This window comes from Gorilla gorilla, chromosome 10, assembly GCF_029281585.2.
Source record: "Gorilla gorilla gorilla isolate KB3781 chromosome 10, NHGRI_mGorGor1-v2.1_pri, whole genome shotgun sequence".
Lineage (NCBI taxonomy): Eukaryota > Metazoa > Chordata > Mammalia > Primates > Hominidae > Gorilla > Gorilla gorilla.
Genome location: NC_073234.2, coordinates 32,378,739 through 32,395,742, shown reverse-complemented (window position 1 = coordinate 32,395,742; position 17,004 = coordinate 32,378,739). Strand labels below are relative to the sequence as shown.

The 17,004-nt window shown below is 37.8% G+C and overlaps 1 protein-coding gene and 1 pseudogene across 1 annotated transcript; both read right to left on the bottom strand.

Annotated features, from left to right (window-relative positions):
• Positions 1-9,774: 9,774 nt before the first annotated feature.
• On the bottom strand, positions 9,775-11,187 carry LOC101149459 (elongation factor 1-alpha 1-like; annotated as a pseudogene).
• A 40-nt stretch (positions 11,188-11,227) lies between these two features.
• On the bottom strand, positions 11,228-13,109 carry LOC101148010 (S-phase kinase-associated protein 1-like). Its single transcript, XM_055358741.1, has one exon. The coding sequence runs from the start codon at positions 12,839-12,841 to the stop codon at positions 12,212-12,214; it is 630 nt and encodes a 209-aa protein (XP_055214716.1). The 5' UTR covers positions 12,842-13,109; the 3' UTR covers positions 11,228-12,211.
• Between the last annotated feature and the right edge of the window lie 3,895 nt (positions 13,110-17,004).

The following is a 17,004-nucleotide window of genomic DNA, read 5'->3' as shown; positions in this document are numbered from 1 at the left end:
GGCTGTGAATCCATCTAGTCCTGGACTCTTTTTGATTGGTAACCTATTGATTACTGCCACAATTTCAGAGCCTGTTATTGGTCTATTCAGAGATTCAACCTCTTCCCGGTTTAGTCTTAGGAGGGTGTATGTGTCGAGGAATTTATCCATTTCTTCTAGATTTTCTAATTTATTTGCGTAGAGGTGTTTGTAGTATTCTCTGATGGTAGTTTGTATTTCTGTGGGATCAGTGGTGATATCCCCTTTATCATTTTTTATTGCATCTATTTGATTCTTCTCTCTTTTCTTCTTTATTAGTCTTGCTAGCAGTCTATCAATTTTGTTGATCCTTTCAAAAAACCAGCTCCTGGATTCATTAATTTTTTGAAGGGTTTTTTGCGTCTCTATCTCCTTCAGTTCTGCTCTGATTTTAGTTATTTCTTGCCTTCTGCTAGCTGTTGAATGTGTTTGCTCTTGTTGCTTTTCTAGTTCTTTTAATTGTGATGTTAGGGTGCCAATTTTGGATCTTTCCTGCTATCTCTTGTGGGCATTTAGTGCTATAAATTTCCCTCTACACACTGCTTTGAATGTGTCCCAGAGATTCTGGTGTGTTGTGTCTTTGTTCTCATTGGTTTCAAAGAACATCTTTATTTCTGCTTTCATTTCATTATGTAACCAGTAGTCATTCAGGAGCAGGTTGTTCAGTTTCCATGTAGTTGAGCGGTTTTGAGTGAGTTTCTTAATCCTGAGTTCTAGTTTGATTACACTGTGGTCTGAGAGACAATTTGTTATAATTTCTGTTGTTTTACATTTGCTGAGGAGAGCTTTACTTCCAAGTATGTGGTCAATTTTGGATTAGGTGTGGTGTGGTGCTGAAAAAAATGTATATTCTCTTGATTTGGGGTGGAGAGTTCTGTAGATGTCTATTAGGCCTGCTTGGTGCAGAGCTGAGTTCAATTCCTGGGTATCCTTGTTGACTTTCTGTCTCGTTGATCTGTCTAATGTTGACAGTGGGGTGTTAAAGTCTCCCATTATTAATGTGTGGGAGTCTAAGTCTCTTTGTAGGTCACTCAGGACTTGCTTTATGAATCTGGGTGCTCCTGTATTGGGTGCATATATATTTAGGATAGCTCTTAGCTCTTCTTGTTGAATTGATCCCTTTACCATTATGTAATGGCCTTCTTTGTCTCTTTTGATCTTTGTTGGTTTAAAGTCTGTTTTATCAGAGACTAGGATTGCAACCCCTGCCTTTTTTTGTTTTCCATTTGCTTGGTAGATCTTCCTCCATCCTTTTATTTTGAGCCTGTGTGCGTCTCTGCACGTGAGATGGGTTTCCTGAATACAGCACACTGATGGGTCTTGACTCTTTATCCAATTTTCCAGTCTGTGTCTTTTAATTGGAGAATTTAGTCCATTTACATTTAAAGTTAATATTGTTATGTGTGAATTTGATCCTGTCATTATGATGTTAGCTGGTTATTTTGCCCGTTAGTTGATGCAGTTTCTTCCTAGTCTTGATGGCGTTTACATTTTGGCATGATTTTGCAGTGGCTGGTACCGGTTGTTCCTTTCCATGTTTAGTGCTTCCTTCAGGAGCTCTTGTAGGGCAGGCCTGGTGGTGACAAAATCTCTCAGCATTTGCTTGTCTGTAAAGTATTTTATTTCTCCTTCGCTTATGAAGCTTAGTTTGGCTGGATATGAAATTCTGGGTTGAAAATTCTTTTCTTTAAGAATGTTGAAAATTGGCCCCCATTGTCTTCTGGCTTGTAGAGTTTCTGCCGAGAGATCCACTGTTAGTCTGGTGGGCTTCCCTTTGTGGGTAACCCGACCTTTCTCTCTGGCTGCCCTTAACATTTTTTCCTTCATTTCAACTTTGGTGAATCTGACAATTATGTGTCTTGGAGTTGCTCTTCTCAAGGAGTATCTTTGTGGCGTTCTCTGTATTTCCTGAATCTGAATGTTGGCCTGCCTTGCTAGATTGGGGAAGTTCTCCTGGGTAATATCCTGCAGAGTGTTTTCCAACTTGGTTCCATTCTCCCCATCATTTTCAGGTACACCAATCAGACGTAGATTTGGTCTTTTCACATAGTCCATATTTCTTGGAGAGTTTGTTCATTTCCTTTTATTCTTTTTTCTCTAAACTTCCCTTCTCACTTCATTTCATTCATTTCATCTTCCATCACTGATACCCTTTCTTCCAGTTGATCGCATTGGCTCCTGAGGCTTCTGCATTCTTCACGTAGTTCTCGAGCCTTGGCTTTCAGCTCCATCAGCTCCTTTAAGCACTTCTTTGTATTGGTTATTCTAGTTATACATTTGTCTAAATTTTTTTCAAAGTTTTTAACTTCTTTGCCTTTGGTTTGAATTTCCTCCTGTAGCTCGGTGTAGTTTGATCGTCTAAAGCCTTCTTCTCTCAACTCGTCAAAGTCATTCTCCGTCCAGCTTTGTTCCGTTGCTGGTGAGAGACTGCGTTCCTTTGGAGAAGGAGAGGCACTCTGCTTTTTAGAGTTTCCAGTTTTTCTGCTCTGTTTTTTCCCCATCTTTGTGGTTTTATCTACTTTTGGTCTTCGATGATGGTGATGTACAGATGGGTTTTTGGTGTGGATGTCGTTTCTGTTTGTTCGTTTTCCTTCTAACAGACAGGACCCTCAGCTGCAGGTCTGTTGGAGTTTGCTAGAGGTCCACTCCAGACACTGTTTGCCCGGGTATCAGCAGCAGTGGCTGCAGAAGAGCGGATTTTCGTGAACCGCGAATGCTGCTGTCTGATCGTTCCTCTGGAAGTTTTGTCTTAGAGGAGTACTCAGCCGTGTGAGGTGTCAGTCTGCCCCTACTTGGGGGTGCCTCCCAGTTAGGCTGCTCAGGGGTCAGGGGTCAGGGACCAACTTGAGGAGGCAGTCTGCCGGTTCTCAGATCTCCAGCTGCATGCTGGGAGAACCACTGTTCTCTTCAAAGCTGTCAGACAGGGACATTTAAGTCTGCAGAGGTTACTGCTGTCTTTTTGTTTGTCTGTGTCCTGCCCCCATCGGTGGAGCCTACAGAGGCAGGCAGGCCTCCTTGAGCTGTGGTGGGCTCCACCCAGTTCGAGCTTCCAGGCTGCTTTGTTTACCTAAGCAAGCCTGGGCAATGGCGGGCACCCCTCCCCCAGCCTCGCTGCCGCCTTGCAGTTTGATCTCAGACTGCTCTGATAGAAATCAATGAGACTCCGTGGGCGTAGGACCCTCCGAGCCAGGTGCGGGATATAATCTCCTGGCGTGCCGTTTTTTAAGCGTGTTGGAAAATTGCAGTATTAGGGTGGGAGTGACCCGACTTTCCAGGTGCCGTCTGTCACCCTTTCTTTGACTAGGAAAGGGAACTCCCTGACCCCTTGTGCTCCCCAAGTAAGGCAATGCCTCACCCTGCTTTGGCTCATGCACAGTGCGCTGCACCCACTGTTCTGCGCCCACTATCTGGCAGTCCCTAGTGAGATGAACCCGGTACCTCAGATGGAAATGCAGAAATCACCCATCTTCTGCGTCGCTCGTGCTAGGAGCTGTAGACCGGAGCTGTTCCTATTTGGCCATCTTGGCTGCCCTGTAAACTGGTTATTTTAACAATTGTGTAACCTGTATAAAGTTTTTGGTTATTAAACTACCTAGTTGTATAATCCATTCTAGTAAATGTTTAATGACAAGATTTTTTAAAAATCATATTATATATATAATTATTGTTATAAAAATAGATCTCTATATAAATACCTCTAGGTTTTATATACATGTCATTCTATGCACACATATATGCTTAAATATACACATATAATTTATGTATATGCTTTATTATAAATGTTAGTAATATTAAGAAATTATAAATTGCAATGTATATACACAATACAGCTGCCTTAAATTCCATATAGAAAATTAATTTTCTTAGAATATTTTCACATTTTTTCTGAACTTTCATATGCCTAACCAGCCTATAATTACAACTGATAAATGTTGATTAATGTTATTGTTTCCATTCATGAGTAAGACAAACACGAATCAATAAAGGCATATGTCAAAACTACACTTTTGTCAATGATGCCAACAATTTCTTTGCTGAATCAGATAATAGTTTCAAATGCTGGAAGAATACTTACTCCGTTTTTTTGTGTTGTTCACAATGGAATGGCTATATCCACAGCACACTTTTAAATTTAGTCTGCATTATTAACATTTTCCCCAATACTTTAAGTTTAGTCAGTCAACAAAACTATTCCCCTAGTTTAGAATTTGCCTGTTTCCATGATGTATTTGTATTCTGTCCAGTTTCAAGCTATCAACTCAACTATACTGAAAATGGAGTTAGAAAGAGGTATGCCTTACCATTCCATAGTACTCCCACAATGCAATAAACAAATACGAAAAAATCTCAAGAGCATAGATAACCGTAAAATGTAGTAAAACATTTTGAGTACTTGTAATTACTTTGTTTTTACTTTATTTAATTAAAAACTTGTATGGTTTCATTTTTAATTGTACCTGAGTTTAATAACCACATTGCCAAATTCCTAAATGCTTACCAATGAGTTCTTGCTAGATGGTATAAATTGGCTTTGCATGTACACCACACACACACACAGACACACACACACACACACTCATGTATGTTTGCAGGAGCCTACAAACACACACATACAATATTGTGCTCATATAATATCATGGTCAGTAGTTACTGCTTCAATTTGTCTAAAATGTTATATTGATATTATCTTATTGGTATTTCAGTGTATTTGCTAACTAGGTTTGCAATGACATGGACAAATTAATTCATGAAAAAAATTGAATTATCAGTTACCCCAGTTTGATTCAGGTTGATATGGACAAATTAGAGGATGTAGACTTTATTTCACTATATATCATTAGGTCATCTTTAAAATATCCTCAAACATTGCTTTTCCCCCTTGCAATCTGCCAAAACCTTAGACACAAAGGAATTACCCCCACTGCAAAGGTAAGTTTCCCTACAGAGATATGTCCTCTGTCTGAAGTTTCAAATTGTGCCCTGCTGAACTGAATATTCTATGAACTATTAAGTATACCGTTATGATGAAAGAGCAATAGTCATTAAGGTCATTGCACTTGAGGCTTCCATTTGAACTTCTTTTGGGTTCAAGGCAAACAAAAATCTTTTGTTTCACCTACTTTCTTCCCCAGCCCAGAGGCAATGTAAGGGAGGATGAGAAAGAAAACCCTTTCTCCCTAGATTTTTGAAAACTTTAAAATCTAATGATGGAAAAGGGCTGCAGTTTAAAACATGAAAGGTCAAGGTAGCCTACTAGAGACATAGAGAATATATAACTTCTTATGGGAATCTCCCAGACGTGAGATTATTCTGAGATTTCAATCTTATAGTTAAATAGTAATATATCAAAAAGATGGTGAAAATAGTTGCTTTATAAAATGTTGAGGAGTCAGTCATTTACCTCTCACAAAATGTCAGCAGCTTTATTCACAAACCTTAAACTTAGGAAACTTGAGATATGAGTATTTAAGAAAACACTTCAAAAATAAACAAACCTCCCTTAAGATTAACTTGGAATGAAACATTAACTGAGTAATTTTCTCAAAGCAACCATTTGCCTATTTTTAACCTCTGATAGAAACTATACAGAAACAAACGGGTTGTCATATTCTTGCGTCTGCCACCAGACAGCTACGTGTGTACCGTCTCAGGGGATGTAATAAGAAATTCATCAGAGATTCTGAGAAGTTGAAATACAAACTAAAGCATCTTGGATTCCATTCATCAGTAAGCCCTGAGCCATTGGCATCACTATTGGTGTCTGATGTATCTGATGCTCTGGCCCACTATCAGGCAACCCTGGACACTTTTGTGCAGGTTCTACTCACTTTTCACTAACAATCTTTTTCCTCAACTGTTGGCATCTTAGCTTTCTGCATTGAAGTCTTTTTACACATACTTGAATAGCTCATAAGTGTGGGGGAATTGATGGGATGGCCCTCAACCAGTGGTGAACTTGAGCTCTGCCTCCTGTCCTTTGGGTGGACCGTTCTAAAAGGCATGCTATACTCTTCTTTAGAGTGAGCTCAAGCACCAGTTGCCCACACTGGTCAACTTGATGAACTTTTCTTCCTTCCTTTATTCCCATCTCTCTTTTGACTCTCCTGCTCTTTAGTGTTACCTTCTAAATGCCATCTGGAAATAAATCAGACTCTGCTTTCAGGGGAACTCAAGCTAAAATACAGTCAAACCATCATCTATGCATTTGTTACACAAGGTTTATCTCCAAAGGGAATTCATTTTTTTTTCTGCACTCTCACCCTCACTGAGGAATAAAACCGTCCTTATTTTGGTACTATATGTCATTTCTTTTTGTTCAATAGTTGCACAGATTTCAGCTACTATTATGTTGACCCCAATCTATCCATGTATGAAACTATGGAGCCACCTCAACTTGCCCTATTAAGAACGCACTTCATCCTTCAAACTTTTTTGACTACTCTCCCCATCCAAGATTTTTAAGTCTGTGTCCCTGGCCCTAGAAACTTTCTTTGTATATGACACCATGCAGATAAAGAAGTAGAATAACAGGAGATAAAACTAGACCATTGGTACTATCAAAAGTATCAGTTACATTCTGAGGGCAATGCCCTTTTCTTTATGTCAAACATAAAGGAAAAATTCTAGCTGTAGAAATATTCTAAATCTTGTAAAACTTACTTAATCATTAACTCTGGAGAATAAATTGATCCCAGTGTCAAAACTAAAACATAAATTAACTGTAGAAAACTACAAAATATTTACCAGTAGTAAGCTATTTTTGTTTTTCTTAAGAAAAACTGACAACACATTTTTTAGTGACCTGGAAGCCTGTTCTCTCTCAGAGATGCTTTATTTCACATATGTCCTTCTTTTCAAGAAAATATTTATTACCTTATTGATAATAAATTTATTATTATATATTATTTGCTAGAGTTTTTTTGTCTTTTAGGCTAGTTTCTTTAGAATGTTATTATTCAGTTAACAAATATTAGTTGAGTGTCAACTATGCGCTAGTAACTGTATTATGTATTGGAAAACACATATGAAAATAAATTTTGGATCTCAAGTCCTTCATGCTTTGGTAGGGGAGGCACGTAGCAAACAGGAAATTTGAATGTAACGTTTAAGGCCTCTATAATGTATAATGAAACCACATGTAAGGATAACAGAGCTGTGAGTTAAGCCACCCTACCTCTTTTTTCTCTCTGCCTTTTGAGAGATACATTCTAATAACTAGTAGCCATTAGTTATTTTTCCTGATTCTCCCTCCTCCCACCCTCCACCTTCTGAAAGGCCCCACTGTGTGTTGTTCCCCTTTATGTGTCCATATGTTCTCATCATTTCACTTCCACTTATAAGAAAAAAATGCGGTATTTGGTTTTCTGTTTCTGTGTTGTTCTTTTTTCATAAAAATAAATGTACATATTTCTAGACAATACTAACCAACTGTTTCTTTTCCATTTTGTTTACATTTGGGGTATCAACTCAACTCAGCGTACATAGTTCTATTCTTAAATGCAGTGAGGTAGACAAAAATACGCATCTCCAATAGGGTAACAGTTTTTCTTGTATGGAGGAACTATGTTTCTGTTAAGCAATTATTAGAAAAGATCCTCATTAAGTACTTATGTACAAACATGGAAATATATGTGCATTTTAAACTCTTTAATTCTCATGCCAAACTGCTTGTTTATTTAGATGTATGAAAGCAGATATGTTTTATTACCAAATATTATTTATTCAACACAATACATTTCTAAGTATAAAATGAAGATAATAGGACCAAAATATTTTTGAGAAGAAAATTTAAATGTTGGTGTAACTCAAAGCAATCTCATACACACCCTTGCTCTAAATGTAATTGACTTTGGATTTGGGATGCGGAGAGATAGTTTCTTAAAATCGCAGTAACTTTTAATAATTTTAATGCATTTTGAAAGGAGGAAATAGTATTATTATAATGGTGACAAGTATCAGATAATTTTTAGGAATAAAAATTCTCCTTAATGTTTTTGCCACTGTGAACATCTTTAAAGGTGAGGAGATAGAGAAATAGTGATGTTTAGAGAGACTCAGCAAATCTTATACAATAGTGCTGCAAATTTCTGAAAGAAGATGGTTGTAGTATCAGGTGTGCTTTGAGGGTTGGAAAAGTTTCTTTCTTGTTTCTTGCAACCCATTTCAACTACCAATTGTTCTTTTAAGACAATTTATAAAGGTAAACTGTGATATTTGATATTCCATACATAAGAAATTTGAAACATTGATAATTTTGCACAGGATATTTGTGGCTAAAAGTCAGACGTCATCTGCTGCAGGCTTGTTGGGTAGTGATCTCACATGTATACATGTATTTTGCCTTCACATTTATTTTCTAACAAGCAATCAAAGTAGAAAAATGGAAAACCAAATTAAAGAAGATTTATCTTCTACTATTCCAATAAGATAATTAAAACATTTACATTAAGGCAATGAAAGACACAGTTCATTGCCTCATTAGAGACTCAACAGAAAGCATAATGATAATGATTATTTTGATATGTATTCTTGATATAGATGAACAGAATAAATATTTGCCATCTATTTTTCTATTTATTCTGTTTATATGTTGATGTAGGCATATACTTTCTTTGTTTATCTAAGTAATTGTTTTCTGTCTTGTATTGGACTGTAGTGAACACTTAATTGCTGAAGAAGGTTTTTTGTTTGTTTGTTTGGACCCAAGACAGAAGTCAATTTTCCTTAAAAAGAAGAAACATTTAAAAATCTCACCGTCTTGGCATATGTAGAAAATATTAACAGCAAAGGGAGGGATAAGAAAGAAATCAAGAGTAAACTGGGACAAGTAAGAGTAAAGATAATATTTGGTGGTAAGCAGATAGCTGAATGCATTACAGGCAATCAGTATCTTTCAAATAGTTAATAACTTCTCAAATAAAATATGAGTGTTGAGATATTACAGACAAATAATAGTAAAAATTTGACCTAATTTGAACAATTACCCTTTATACCAAGAAAGGATTAGTAGAAATATGGTGAGAGAGGGAGTTAGAGAAGTAAGAGAGAGAGAGAGAGAGAGAGAGAGAGAGGCTGAAACAGAGAGAAAGAAACAGACTGATTAAAAATAGAGAATTAATTTTGAAGTCCATAAGCAAATCTTGTTAGTTCTGATTTCTTTTTTTTCCTCTTAAACTTTGTTCTAATGGGTCTCAAAATTCTGTGACAGATTTTTCATCAAGTTGTTTCCATTAAAAAAGTACTGATTTTAGGCTGGGTGTGGTCGTTCATGCCTGTAATCCCAGCACTTTGGGAGGCCGAGGCGGGCGGATCACCTGAGGTCAGGAGTTCAAGACCAGCCTTGCCAACATGGTGAAATCCCGTCTCTACAAAAATACAAAAATTAGCTGGGCATGATGGCCGGTACCTGTAATCCCAGCCACTCAGGAGGCTGAGGCGGGAGAATCACTTGAACCTCGGAGGTGGAGGTTGCAGTGAGCTGAGATCATGCTGTTACACTCCAGCCTGGGCAACAGAGTGAGACTGTCTCAAAAAAAAAAAAAAAAGTACTGATTTTAAAAACTAATAACTTAAAACTGCCACACACACACACACACACACACACACACACACACACGTACACACATGGTCCACAAAACATTCTCCTCTCCTTCTGATGGTTTTACGATGCATTGTAATCATTAAACGATTCTTTTACTATTAAACTTAAATGGCCAATGGAAACAAACAGTTCTGAGACAGTTCTTTCACCACTGATTAAGACTGGGGTGGCAGGTACAAGGGATAATATTCACTAGGCTTTGGAGCTTTCTGGGCAGACTTAGTGACCTTGCCAACTCCAGCAGCCTTCCTGTCCTCTGCTTTGATGATACCCATGGCAACTTTCTGTCTCATATGACCAACAGCAAAGTGACCCAGAGGTGGATAGTCTGAGAAGCTCTCTACACACATGGGCTTGCCAGGAACCATATAAATGATGGCAGCATCACCAGACTTCAAGAATTTAGGGCCGTCTTCCAGCTTTTTACCAGAACAGCGATCAATCTTTTCCTTCAGCTCAGCAAACTTGCATGCAGTGTGAGCCGTGTGACAATCCAGTACAGGGGCATAGCCAGCACTTATTTGGCCTGGATGGTTCAGGATAATCACCTGAGCAGTGAAGCCAGCTGCTTCCATTGGTGGGTCGTTTTTGCTGTCACCAGCGTTGTTGCCATGACGAACATCCTTGACAGACACGTTCTTGACATTGAAGCCCACATTGTCCCCAGGAAGAGCTTCACTCAAAGCTTCATGGTGTATTTCAACAGACTTTACTTCAGTTGTAACATTGACTGGAGCACCATACAGGGTTTGAGAACACCAGTCTCTACTCAGCCAACAGAAACAGTACCAATACCACCAATTTTTGTAGACATCCTAGAGAAGCAGGTGAAAGGGCTTGTTAGTTGGATGAGTTGGTGGTAGGATGCAGTCCAGAGCCTCAAGCAGTGAGGTTCCACTGGTATTGCCATCCTTACGGGTGACTTTCAGTCCCTTAAACCAAGGCATGTTAGCACTTGGCTACAGCATGTTGTCACCATTTCAACCAGAAATAAGCACAAATGCTGCTGTGTCAAGGTTGCAGCCAATTTTCATAATGTAAGTGTTGACTTCTTTAACGATTTCCTCATGTATCTTCTGGCTGTAGGGTTGCTCAGTGGAATCCATTTTGTTAACACCAACAATTAGTTGTTTCACACCTAGTGTGTAAGCCAGAAGGGCATGCTCATGGGTCTGTCCATTCTTGGAGATACCAGCTTCAAATTCACCAACACCAGCAGCAACAATCAGGACAGCACAGTCAGCCTGAGATGTCCCTGTAATCATGTTTTTGATGAAGTCTCTGTGTCCTGGGGCATCAATGATACTCACATAGTACTTACTGGTATCAAATTTCTACAGGGAGATATCAATGGTGATACCAGGTTCATGTTTAGCTTTCAGTTTATCCTAGACCCAAGCATACTTGAAGGAGCCCTTTCCCATCTAAGCAGCCTCCTTCTCAAATTTTTGAATGGTTCTTTTGTCGACGTCAATGCATTTGTAGATCAGATGGCCAGTAGTGGTGGACTTGCCTGAACCTACTTGTCCAGTGATGACAATGTTGATATTAGTCTTTTCCTTTCCCATTTTGGCTTTTAGAGGTAGTTTTCTCTCCCTCTTTTTTTTTCCATAGGTGAAGTGTCTTTTTAATTGAAAAGCTAACAAACTGTCCAGTTACATTTCCCCAAAAAAACCATAAACTGGGTAGTAACTGAGTCTCTAGGCAATATATTTAAAGCCAAGAGGATTAAAAATAAAATTAAAGAAAGAGAAAACAAGTCCTCAGATGCAATGAAGGGAGCCCTGCTACATACAGGTTAATCAGTACAGTGGTTCTCCTTGACTGCAGGAGGTTGGAAGACATTCTAGTAACTCCACTCAGAACATTTACTTCAAGAAGCCTTTTTCCAGTTTCCAACTCATGAATAAAGATAACATTTTGTTAATTCTAGTCCAGAAAACTTTTTTTGTAAGCTGGTTTATTTACAGTGCCAACTTTTAAAAGGTCACTAAAGTTAACTGGACAATAAACTAGGCAGACATTGCTTTACAAAAAAGAGGGAAAGGCCAAAATTCCACTTACAGAGAACCTACAGTTCAGTTTTATTCAAAGAAACTTTTGATCATACTGGAAGAAACTCAGCCATAGGTTTGGAATCTGTACTCAAACTACACATGCAATGAGGACAATATTCCGCTAATACCATTGACTTGCTGCTGCATTTGTCTACTGTTTGTCTAGTACTAACAACTATAAACAGAGCAGTGCAACTAGTATTTGGAACAATCCTTACAGTGTTACAGTGTCAGGCATAACATTTCACTTCTCTTCACACCGCTGGTTCTCTTGGTGTACCTGGGCTTCCCGCTCTTCAGTAGAGTAATTTTTTTTTTTTTCTTTTTTTTTTTTAGACAGTCTCACTCTGTGGCCCAGGCCGGAGTGCAGTGGCGCCATCTTGGCTCCCTGCAAGCTCCCCCTCCCGGATTCACACCATTCTCCTGCCTCAGCTTCCCGAGTAGCTGGGACTACAGGCACCCGCCACCACGCCCGGCTAATTTTTTTGTATTTATTTAGTAGAGACGGAGTTTCACCGTGTTAACCAGGATAGTCTCAATCTACTGACCTCGTGATCCGCCTGCCTCGGCCTCCCAAAGTGCTGGGATTACAGGCGTGAGCCACAGCTCCTGGCCCAGTAAAGTCATTTTTTAAATTGAAGGTCTTGTGAATCTCCTCAGGAGTTTTCCTGTTGACCATATTGGCAACAGTCTTGCATGTAACATCAAGCAAACCTTTGATGTCTAAGTAGTGTGCAGCCAGAATGAGTTCAAAAAGTGTTCCTTGGTCAACTTTCAGAAATTCTTGGTCCCAAACAGGGATATCGTCTGTTCGCTTTTCTTTGTTTTCATAAACTTTGGGAGGAGGTGGGTCATCCTCGTGGTGGGTGCACCGCTGAATGACCTTTTTTAATATTGCTGCATTAACATTTGGTAGAGGAACTGGGTCATGATCTCCTTCATCATTCATTCCCAAATCTTCCAACATGGTCTTGATAGTCACAGATTGTTTGACAATTTCCACAACAACTTCAAATATCTCTCCACCAGAACTCTGCAACTTAATTGAAGGCATGGTGTTCTGTGTTAAGGAGACGGCCGGCCGGAGGCTGACTAGAGTTGGGAGGCAACAGTGGAGGAAGAGAAAGGCAGAGGAAGAAGCCACTACAGTGGCGCGACACAGCATCTTTAGAGGTAGTTTTCAAGACACCTGTGTTCTGCCAGCAACCTGTTGCAGAAAAAGTAGTTCTGTTTCCATATCTCACTGTTCTAGTCTTACTAGTTTTTCTTTCCAAAAATATTGCAATAGCATCCTAACTGGTCTTGTCGATTTATCACTTATTCTCCTGTGGTCTTTTATTTTCATTGTAACCAAAGGAATCTACTTACAACATAAATATACTGGCTACATCTAAATGCAAGGGTGGCTGAATATTAATGAGCACTGGTATTCTGATTCCATGTTCTCTTATCTCCTGGGAAATTATTTCGGGTTCTGTGTACCCATTCTCATAGCTTCTGTGTGCTTTCCACTTACCACCTTCTTCAGAGCACTACCTTGTGTTCAGAAGTGCCAATGCCTGACTGCTGCAGAAGTGTGAAAGCTCAGCTCTCTTACCTTAAAACGGTACAGAATTTGCAATGTAATTTATATTACAGAACACACAAAGAATTAGGATGAGGTGTTGATTTCACCTGAACTTGCACTTTTGTTTAGCTTTTCTGCTTCCCCGTCCTCCTTATCGGCTTCTTAATAAATCGTTTGCACAAGAATCCACAGCTCAGGGGAATCGCAACTAAAGATGCACCCCTCTTTCCCCTCTGTTCCTGATGCGTGAGTTTCCCTGCTCTTCCTTGAACCTGTGCCATGCCCCAACTTCCAGGACTTGTAGATGGTTTTCTTTCTGTCTGGAATGCCATTTTCCCACATGTCCACACAGTTCACATCTTTACTTCCTTTGTGTCTTCACTCAAATACCACTTTTGCAGGGATGTCTTTCATGACCACTCTGTTTTTTACCCTATCCCAGTCCAACATTCATCTTCATATATTTATGTTTGAGAACTAAGTGTTTTCCACACTTGGGTATAGATCCCACGTGTCTTCATTCCCCAGCTGCATTCTAGCACACAGTGCAAGAGGCTGATTACATAAAAGGCATTCAGCACATGTTTTAAAACGAAATGTACAAATGAGTAACTATGCAAAACTTAACTACACAGTAAACTGAATAAAATTTTTATTCTATAATTAAGCATTATGTTGCCTGTCTAATGTCCAAAATTAAAGAAATCCTAAATGAACGATCACTGATAAATATCTGGACTAGTTGTGCCTCAACAATTTATTGCAGAAATAATTGTCATCTTCATTGTAGACCTGATAAGCACCACATGCTATAGAATGTTGCCTTAACTAAGCTTACATGGGAGCTGTGACAAATGTACTGCATAACAGTTTATGAAATCACAACTTCTGATAACAGTACTGAACATTAGTTAAATACTCTGCCTGAAACATGCCAATAAGTTGAATATATTTGCTGAAGATAAAATACATGGTATATGGGTCCTCTCACAGAGCTTTGCACTATTAAGAAAATAAAAACCTTTGTGACATAAAATAACCTTGAGAATTAAATTACAATACAAGGAATTGAAAGACAGTAAAACTTTCTCAGTAGTTTTATGGGAATGAGCAAGCTTGGAAGGCAATGAGCTGTAAAGATAATGCTGAGGTAGTAAACGCATTAATAAATTAAAAGAGAAAGAGAATCAAAACATGAAATCAGGAGTGAATTTTAAAGGTAACTTGATCAGAACATCAGGAAAAGCCGATGGAGACAGGAGGCTGCTAGAGAATGCTCTGCAGTCAGACTGCAGCTCTACGTATATACTATCCTTTCTTTCAATTTTGTTTTGTCCTGAAGAGACAGACGTCCTTTGTTACTGGTTTGACTGTCTCTTGGGAACACTAAAAACTTGTATGGTAACCTGCAGTAAAGTTAAGTCAAGTTCTCTCTGAGAGACACAGAGTGACAGGGAGTCAGGCTGTCTGTCCATTATTATCCACAATGTGAGTGCCTAAGTTTTAATCTGAACAAGGGACTTATGACTGAACGTATATCACTATATTGGCATATCATATTGACTTTCTGATAATGTTCTAAAGCCAGTTGAGTAAGAGAGAGAAAATGCCACTGGGTACAAATTGTGGCATCAATTCTCTGCCAGACCGATCAATTGGATTTATATATTACCTCCAGCTACAATCTTAAAATCTATAGTTTTACTCTCTCTTCAGTGCACAGCTCACAGCTTAAATAATTGCAGATTCAAATGAATTTTAAAAGGATCGAACAGTCTTAAATTAAAAATGTGTGAACATTGTTGTTTTAACCACTCTTAATTATTTACTAATTTAACTCAATGGATTCACCTTTTCTCCCTTTCTCTCTCTCTCTCTCTTCATTCTTCTTTCTTCCTTTCATTCTCTAATTCCTCTAAGAGCAAAGATTCCATACTCATCCTTCAAATAATTTATAATGATTTTAATCAATAAAATTAATATAATATATACACAGATTTATAGATACTTTAAACTGGCTTATCAAAAACTACCAGAAGTTCTGAATTACAAATTCTTTGCCCTCAGACCTAACTGCCTCTCTCTTGTAATTATAATATTTGAAAATCCATTCATTAGACATCAATGTTGTATAAGAAAAATTAAAAATACATTTACTGAAAAATGCTTCCAGCAGAATAGAACACTGTAGCCTTTTTTGCATGAAATCTTTGTACAAAATTGCAAAGCTCAGACAGTAACCCAAAACATAATGCCACTTGCAGGAAATTCAACATATATTAGAAAACTTAGGCAAAAGCAAATAACATAAAGGCAATTTTAATGTGTCTCAGAATTTTCCTCCACATTTTTGGATGTTAAGAAACATTACATGAGAAACAATCTTTTGTCAGAAAAAATATGAAACGTGAATAATTTCAAATTGCTTCAAATGATGAGTTTTGATAGCTTCATATGTCATAATTTAAACGGATGTTTTTTAGAATTATATTAATGATTAATATTTACTGAATATTTATGATTCACCAGGAAATATGCTAAGTCATTAATATATGTTCATGTAAACTGCTTTCATGAACATCCAGTACATTAGGGGTTCTTATCTCCATTTTACAGGTCTATAAACAGAGACCTAAAGATATTAAATAGATTTCTACACTATATGGGACAATGGACTAACATGGAAGACTCTACTCCTTAATAAATGCTTAGAAATCCACAATTTTCAGAAACTAAACAGAATCTCACTAATGCCATGAGTCAATGCCGAAACAAAAACAGCTCAATGGAGTCAATGGCTCTATGTTTATGAAATAGATTTCCTCCTCTTTAGAGATTAAGGATGAAATCCCTAAGGTCTATATCTGGTCAGAGATACAGACATAAAGGCTATTTTAATGTGTCTTAAAATTTTTCTCCATATTTTGGACATTAAGAAACATTACATGAGAAACAATCTTTAATTAGAAGATTGTTCCTCTATATCTAGTCAGAGCCAGCTGTAGACCTTAGGGGTTTCATCCTAAATCTCTAATCAGGAGGAAATCTATGTCATAAACCTGTAGGATTATGAACTCGATCTATTTACATTCAGTAGGTAATTATGAAGAGCTATGTTATTCATAAAAGGACAACTAGGAAAATTAAAAGAAAAATATCTGTCAATTTCCTTTGGCCAAATATAAATTGACAAAACAGAAATCTATTTCATAAACCTGTAGGATTATAAACTCGATCTATTTACATTAAGTAGATCATTAAGAAGACCTACCTTATTCATAAAAGGAGAACTAGGAAAATTAAAAGAAAATATCTGTCAATTTCCTTTGGCCACGAAAATACAAATAGGCAAAATGAAAAAATAAAATAGAACCCTTGGGTTAGTCCACTTCCTGTGTGGGATTCAAATTTACACAGACATATACTGCCTAGAGAGAAAGCAGGAAGGACAGTGAAGCCTCCCAGAATGAGTGCTTCCTAACCCAAGGAATGCAGGTTTCCTAAACCAAAACCAAAACCAAAACAAAATCTTCACAAGATAAACTCATACCAATAAAGTATATGAAGAAATGAACCATTATGAGAGAAAGTAAAATGATAAAAGAATCATAATATTTTCACACAAAGAATAGAAATAACAATAAAAAGGGATCAAAATATCATGTAGAAAACACAGGACAATGTCAAATTAGACTAGAATGGTTTAAAAAAGAAGCAAAAAATAGTCATAGAAATTACAGAGTTTATTAGTCTGCTCAGGT